At 43.9% G+C, this 8009-nt stretch overlaps 1 protein-coding gene across 1 annotated transcript in view; it reads left to right on the top strand.

The window, feature by feature from the left end:
* The first annotated feature begins 2759 nt into the window (after nt 1-2759).
* Nucleotides 2760-8009, top strand: part of LOC142493078 (sulfotransferase 6B1-like) — a 76483-nt gene continuing 71233 nt past the window's right edge. The window contains exon 1 of the mRNA XM_075596549.1: nt 2760-2835. Coding sequence (XP_075452664.1) covers nt 2778-2835 — 58 coding nt within the window. The 5' untranslated portion in view covers nt 2760-2777. The remainder of the gene's footprint in view (nt 2836-8009) is intronic.

The following is an 8009-nucleotide window of genomic DNA, read 5'->3' as shown; positions in this document are numbered from 1 at the left end:
AAACATAATTGTTTATAGTATCACATATTGATCCAATAAATTATTTACTTTCCTCTAATTACTGAACAAATAGGTATATCACTTGAAACGTAATTACAATACATTTATATTCCCCTTTTTTATTATCATATGTGTTTTCCAAAATTCTTTAAAAATACAGTGTGGTCCTCATAACTTGTCCATTGCGATCGGTTTAGTACCAGAAATTGAATTAATGGACTAGTTTAAAGTGTGTCATTAATGTCCTAATTGTTTTATTGTTTTTAATTGTATATGCAAATGAACCTTGTTATAAATACTGTGGGGTCACAACCAATGGGTACCCCTGAAGAAGTCATCATAGATGACGAAACGCGTAGGGCGTGGCTAAAGCAGAGGAGGCACTATTCCCACTGAGAGCTACATTGCGGATTGAGAGAAACGCAGATTTTGAGAGGCTCAGCCGAACAGAACAGTGGATACATCTTTGGTTCCCTTGGTGGTGCAGCAGCCAGAAGCAGGCAAGCGAGGGCTCGGTTTCCTGGAGGGACTTCCGTTTTGCGGGACACCAGACCGGGTGAACGTCACTTCCGGTAGAAGGAGACCGCGCATGAGAGGACACCATTGCTGGCCCGGACGCTACCACTGGCTTATGAGGGCCTATCTCATAACTGCATTTTAATACCGTTATACTTGTGAGTGGGCATTTGTCTGTTTTTAATGTTCCATAAAATTATTGTTATACTTTAATGCACTAGGTGTGCGCCTGTTTTTTTCTTTTTTCTTTCATATATATATATATATATATATATATATATATATATATATATATATATATATATATATATATGTGTGTGTGTGTGTAACCCCTCTTTATTTTACCTCAGATTATACTGTATGGCCTATCACTGAGGTGGGAGCCTGAGTCCTATGGGTTACTATTTATTTCTTATAGTGTTTGGTACATGTTGTGTGAGACTGTAGTGACTAGACACAACACAGTGGTAATGAATTAGAACAAGCTTTATATACTCATATAGCTATACTTTGTGGTGTTACATATCTCATATGAATCAGTATGGTGACTCAATCTCAGAATCACTCCATACACATATATACTTAAACAAACTATACCAACAGTGCAGCACTCTGTGGTCCCATAAGAACTTTCCAGTACATCCAAATAATTGGTTACTGTCGCCTCTGAGGATCACACATGTAATGCCTTTATGGTGTCTAATGCTGGGCCTCTCAGACTCTCTGTAATTCTTTCGCTTCTCCGCCTCAGAACACAGCCAGTCACGCACTATTTGAGTAGCAGTGTCCATCCAATTTTCAAAATCATCCTCCCCTACAGGAATAGGCTTCACCTTAGTCATTGGTAGGGGATATTCTCATTGATGGGTTTCATGACTCTGTCTAGTACTTGTCCAACCACTTGTAATAGGGCCTCAGAGGATGGGGCAGAAATTACGCTCAAGGGTTTTGGGGAGGCTGAACCCATCTCACTCACAAGTTCGCCTAGAGTCTTCCCTTCCTTCAGTAATAATTATTTTACTCTATTTACCAGTCGGTTACGGGGCAGGTCATGAACTGCAACAGAGGGACTATATGAGTAATAATAGTCCACACAGTTGCGGCATCTACCCCTGGTACACTTGTGGGACTGTCTATGGGTCAATAACCTCAGAGCATACACAGAATATAATAACATTTTTTTCATCAGAATGTAACACTTTTTCTTTTATCCGGATTCTCCCCCACACTTGCACTGTTTCAAGCACCCCATTAATAGCTACATCATCCACAGTGTCAGGGATTCCTGTTACTAAAAAGGCATTGTCACGGTCTAATCCCGCCCTGGAGCACCAGTCAGTTAGGATGGTGGCACTCATGGTGACAGAAAAATCTTGTGCACTACACAAAATGGCCACCGTCATGTTTTTAATGGACAGTATCCGTAGATATCCCTGCGCTTCTGTCCCCCTTATGGTGAAAATCTCTGCAGTGCCTCCAATGTAACCCCTCTTTATTTTACCTCAGATTATATTGCCTATCACTGAGGTGGGAGCCTGAGTCCTGTGGGTTACTGTTTAATTCTTATACTGTGTGGTACATGTTGTGTGAGACGGTAGTGACTAGACACAACACAGTGGTAATGAATTATAACAAGCTTTATATACTTATATAGCTATAATTTGTGGTGTTACATATCATCATATGAATCATTATGGTGACTCAATCTCAGAATCACTCCATACACATATATACTTAAACAAACTATACCAACAGTGCGAACGATGTGCAAACAAATACATTTTATCTCGGCCGTACTCCCAATCATGGGGTACTGGCCTGTAGATCCTGGTGTATTAGCACAATTGTTGGAGCTCATAAACTGTGTGTGTGTTGCAGGCCTGGTGCTCACAAAGATCAAACTGTGATGGCAATATATATTATATATAGTAATATATAATAACTGCCATTTATATCCTTTGTTGGTTAGCTCATACACTCCAACCTGATGTAATTCTTGCACAGCTGTGCTCCCTAATCTCTATAGTAGTGCAGAGGGAAGCAGGCAGACATAGGCTGTCAGATCATGGTCTTTACTGGGCTCTGCTTCATGCACTGGTCCAGTGGGGCAACTCTCTCTCTCTGCATTTCCCTCTCTCTGAGGGGTCCTGCATGATCTATCTGTGCAGGATGGGCCTGCACACCCTCACTCCCTCAGCTCCCTTTCCAACTGTCACCAACTGTCATTCCACTGGCTAAGCACAGTCACATGGTCCAGTAGAATGTCATTCTTAAAGGGGCCATGTCCTGTGCTGATAGCAGACACATGGGGTTACCTATGTATGTATGTATGTATGTATGTAGACCTGCCTAAGACATGTGAATGTGCTCACAAGTGATCTTTTTATTTGCTATATGCAATACAGTGGAGGTTTCTTGCTGCCTTTTTCATCCACCATAACTTAAAACGTGATGGTAAACCCTACAGTCTTGAAAATGCAAAGCCAGCAGTACAACCAACTTCACAGTGATAATACCCATTAAGGTTGAAACATGTCTGTGAATGGTTTCCCTGGCTTTGCATCTGATTCCAATGCTGTGCTTTAAAGCTGTGTTAACAGCGAGCATTAGCTTATATGGGCTCCATGCAAAAAATGCAGTGAAAAGGTTCAATTAAAGATCAAATAAAATACTTATTACATTTTAGATTTAATATTACAAAAAGTGTACAGTTCTTGTTAAAGAAAAACTATTACAAAAACATACAAAGTACATACAGTAGATGCAGGCAGTTTTAGAAAATAAAAAGTAATAAAACAGAAAACCTAATATATTACCAATGAATAATATTAAATTCTTCAAGAGGAGTACTCATTTACTGCACAAGTCAAAAAATAAGGAAGTCCATGTTACAGGTATAGCACAGCCTTTTGTGGATGTGTCTTTTTTCCCACCCATCCCTCTCTTCCAAGTGATAGTTTGATAGCTGGATTTTCTGGGACAGGGTGAACTTCATTTTCATTTTAAATTAATCTGAGATTTTAAAATACCAGATACAGTAACCAGGGCCGCCAACAGGGGGGGTCTGCCTAGGTTGGCATCCTGTACCCCGTGAGTCAGACCCCCGGCGGCATGCACAGAGCCTAAGTCCCGGCACGCATGTGCAGAGAAAGCAGGGTGTCCAGCCTGCTGCCTGTGGGCCCGCTCCCCCCACTCCCTGCTACCCCCCTGCTTCCCTCCGCTCCCCCTCCCAACCAAAATGGGATGGAGGGGAAGCGCGTGGCGACCCCGTGCCCACCAACCCAGCTTCCCCGCGCGCCCACCAACCCAGCTCCCCCGCACGCCCACCAACCCAGCTCCCCCGCGCGTCCGCCTCCAGCCACAGAATTAGTCCACCAGTAAACCCCCCTCCCTCCCACGCACCAACTGTCATTCCACTGCCCCTACCCAGGCAGTCAAAGGCAGGGAGTCATCTGTCTTTTGTTGAAAATATAAAAATAACCAGATTGCATTGTAATGTTTTTTCTGTATTACAATAAGAAGGAAACAGTAAAGTAAAAGTTGCACGCTAAAATATATTTTTTCGTGGTAGGTGCGCTATGGATTCGGGGGGTGGGGGGGGCTGCTCCTTTCATTTGTCCCGGGCCCCATGATTTCTGTTGGCGGCCCTGACAGTAACGCTCTCCCTGTAACCACCAGATTAATGATATCCTCTTAGTTACATTCAGATTACTATAATACACAAGGGGCACGTCGCTTCACCAAACAAAAAAACACAAAATACAAAGGTAAGCTACCTGGTGCAAGGGAGAAAAGAACAGCATAAACACACGAATAATCAGCAAAGATATATAAAGCCCCCTGTAATTGCACTCTTGATAGGTGACACTGTAAGGGAAAATGTCATCTCATAGGAGGCCAGTAAATAGCCTAATCCCTAAATAGGGTAAGCCGCAAAGGCCACACTCAAAAGAAAATAAAAAAGTTTTAATAAACAATATAAAAACTGACGAAACACCATAAAAATGCATAGAGATGCATGGACTAATATCCCCAAATGTGTGGAGGTGCGGAAAAGGCAATGAACTGACTATATCCAAAGCCGCAAGTGAACGCTGACAACAATTAAGCAATCTTCACACAAGATGTGTATGAGTCTATGCAGAATGTAAAATACACGGCAGCAAAGGATTGAATAATGCTGTAATGAGCTCGATATACTGTATAGCCTCCGTGAGGTAGTATACAACCTGATACCGGGTGTCCTGCGTGTATCGTGCTGACAGCTGTAGCCCTGTATGTTGTCCGGAGCTAATCGCGCCTCCAACCACAAGCCACGTGAACGTCAGCGTAATGACGTCACGTGTACCCCGACGTACGTTTCGCTCGTCACAGCGCAGTTTCTCAAGGGGGAGGAGTAAGCAGTATAGTATGGCCTGACTTTATATACCCTCCCTGGAAGGGGAGGGGCAGATAACAAATGCCTAAATACATATTGTAAAGCATTGTAGGGATACAAAAAAACCCTAACATATACAACATAAAGGAATCAAGGGGGGGGGGGGGAAGTGAGAGTAAAAATAATGTTAATAAAATGACAACTGGTGCGGGCATGCAACATATCAGCAGAATTGTATGATTATGGTGCATAATGAAAAGCTAATATGATTGCATGTGGATTCAAAAGATGCAAAAAGTGCAAAAAATGCAAAAATGCCAATAAACATGACACACATCAGGGAGATGAGGGGTAGTATATGGTGTAGGAATTAACTATTCTGACGGAACCGCCTAAAAAGTCAAAACGGATCCTACTAAGCTGATATTAAATAGTAGTTCTATATACCTGGATCCCTCTACCCACAGTCAGATAAAGGAGGAAAAAATAAATCCTTCATTTAGGCCATGCGGTGCAAGTGTGTTTAACAAGTGTATCTATCGGCATTCGCATTGGCGTAGTTTGATGTCCCAATTGCCCTTACGTGGGTCCAGGGGATATGTGCTATACCAATGAAACATAGGTTGGAAGAATCTCCCTGATGTACGTCATTTATGTGCCTCGCCACTGGTGTGTCAAGTTTGTTCCGGACTGACCCAAGATGTTCTAAAATACGTACTTTGAATGCCCTGTGTGTTTCGCCAACATATTGTTTGCCACAGGAGCATTGAATAAGATACACAACCCCTGTGGTAAGACAGTTGATAAAGTCTTTGGTAGTGTACAGTATGTTTTTGTAGATTAGCGCTTGTTGTATGTTATTTAGGTATTAGATTTGTTATAAGCAGACCTGCCACAGCACCAGTACTTTTCTCCAAACGAAACAGTGGAGAATATCACCGACTTCATCCATTTCATTCTGCTACCGTACTCTAGTCATAGTGCAGCATTATTGAAGAAAGATTATCATAAAATACCCATAATTTTGCCCATTCGGCAACTTTAACATAAACGTGGACTCGGATGAAGCACTGCCGGTCATTACATTCACGCAAGAAACATTCAATGTATCTCTCCACACCAATCCAGTTATTCCAACTGCAAGATCAGGATGGACCATCGATGCAATGAGGGGGAGATTGTGGTGTAGCCGTGTGTCTGTGAGGTCCCAATAAAGTTTTTTCTACAACCCGGAAGTGCCCTGAAGTTTGTGACAGGCTGTGGCGCCAGATCCTTTCCCTTCCATGGACCATCGATGCAGTCTTTCAATGGCACATAGATACATTTCAATCCAAAATATGTACTGTATTTTACTTTAGTTACCATACAGTAAATCAACTGTATTGTGTATTCCAACTGATACTATACAAATTTCAGCAGGAAAAAAAAAAAAAAATGATACTCAAGTATTTACTGTAATTCTATCAAAAAACAATTTCAGTGACAAAATACAAAGAAGTTTCATTTAGGCCTCGGCCAGGCAGGGGACGGGCGCGCTGGCGCTCATGCGCTACACCCTGCCCTGCTCGGCCGGGCGATTCGTGGCTTGCTAGGCGCACTCGCATGGGGGCGCAGCCATGACGTCACGGAGCTGGTTCGCCCTCATTGGGTGAACCGCTCACGTGACGCCCTTGCGAGTAGCAAAATTTCATTTGCTTGCTCTAAACGCCGAGCAGATGCTTGCTCACGCTGGCCACACACATTGCCAAAATGTGTTTCATTGCGGCCAGCGTGAGTGCGCCCGCCCGCTCAGCACCACCCTGGCTGAGGCCTTAGAATGAGCGTGCTCGGCACACATCCCGCCTTTTTATTTTTTTTCACATGCCCTGACTCTTAATTACTCATTGTTTGTCTAATTCATACATCCTTTTGTTTAAAAAGACATGTAATTGGTTAATACAGGGGTGCGCAAACTTTTCACTGCGCCCCCCTGGCCGCGGTCCCCTCACTCCCGCGCCCCCCCTAACCCCTACTTACCTGCGCTCCGGCGTCATGACGTCATGTTGCCATAGCAACGTGACGGCACATGACCATGCGGCGTCATTTTACCGCCGCGTTGCCATGGCGACGCAGGAAGGAAGCCGCCGGAGCCTAGGTAAGTAAAGGTTTACAGAGGCCCTGCAGCTCCCTCGGCACTTAATTTAAGTGCCTTCGGTAAGTGCGCGGGGCCTGTGTAAACCCCGCTCCCCCCAGTTTGCGCATCGCTGGGTTAATATAAACCCTATTGTATCTTTAAGAAAAGACAGGTTTTGATTTAAGAAGGTTACAGCTGCGGCTAAACTTAATCTGAAGCGGCCGGCACCGCGGGTAATTTAAAACCCTGTGCAGACGCGGCCTTTTATTTTTTTTTCGGCACCGCAGGCGCTTCTATTGTTCAGCGCCATTAGGCGCTGATTGGAGAACCGGCCGCACGCGTGAGATGCGGCTGGCGCGCGGCCAATTCCGGACGGAAAAAAAAGGTGAAAAAAAAAGCGGTTAAGCTTTAGATTAAGTTTAGCCGCGGCTGTATCATGGAAAAAACTATGGAATTTTCGTAATTATCATTGGGGTTCACAAATTTTTTCTCGCCCGTGTATGGTTAAGTTTGCATTGTTTTTAATTATCTGCCAATAAGACAATCAATTCTATAAAACAATGTACTTTCCAATTTGTTAATTTTCTTTCTTACTAGTTAATCTGTCTGCTACCAGAAGTTTAGGGTTAAAACAGCAAAGAGGTTAAAACTGCAATGGTTCTTTCAATAAAATGTTCTTTCCCTCCCACCCACATTGTACTGCGCTACGGAATATGTTGGTGCCATACAGAGGAGGTGATAGGAAAGGAAGTACAGTAAGAGCAAGACACTGACCCCCACAGTCTTGCAGGATAAGAGGAAGCTGCCAGATACTGACTCCTCCCCCTCGCTGCAGGATAAGAGGAAGCAGCCAGGCACTGACTCCTCCCCCACCCTGCAGGATAAGAGGAAGCTGCCATACACTGACTCATCCCCGCCCTGCAGGATAAGAGGAAGCAGCCAGACACTGACCCCTCCCCCACCCTGCAGGATAAGAGGAAGCAGCCAGACACTGACTCCACC

Source organism: Ascaphus truei, chromosome 4 (genome assembly GCF_040206685.1).
Source record: "Ascaphus truei isolate aAscTru1 chromosome 4, aAscTru1.hap1, whole genome shotgun sequence".
Taxonomy (NCBI): Eukaryota; Metazoa; Chordata; class Amphibia; order Anura; family Ascaphidae; genus Ascaphus; species Ascaphus truei.
Note: the sequence above shows the minus strand (reverse complement) of the source record. Positions and strands in the feature narration are given on the sequence as shown.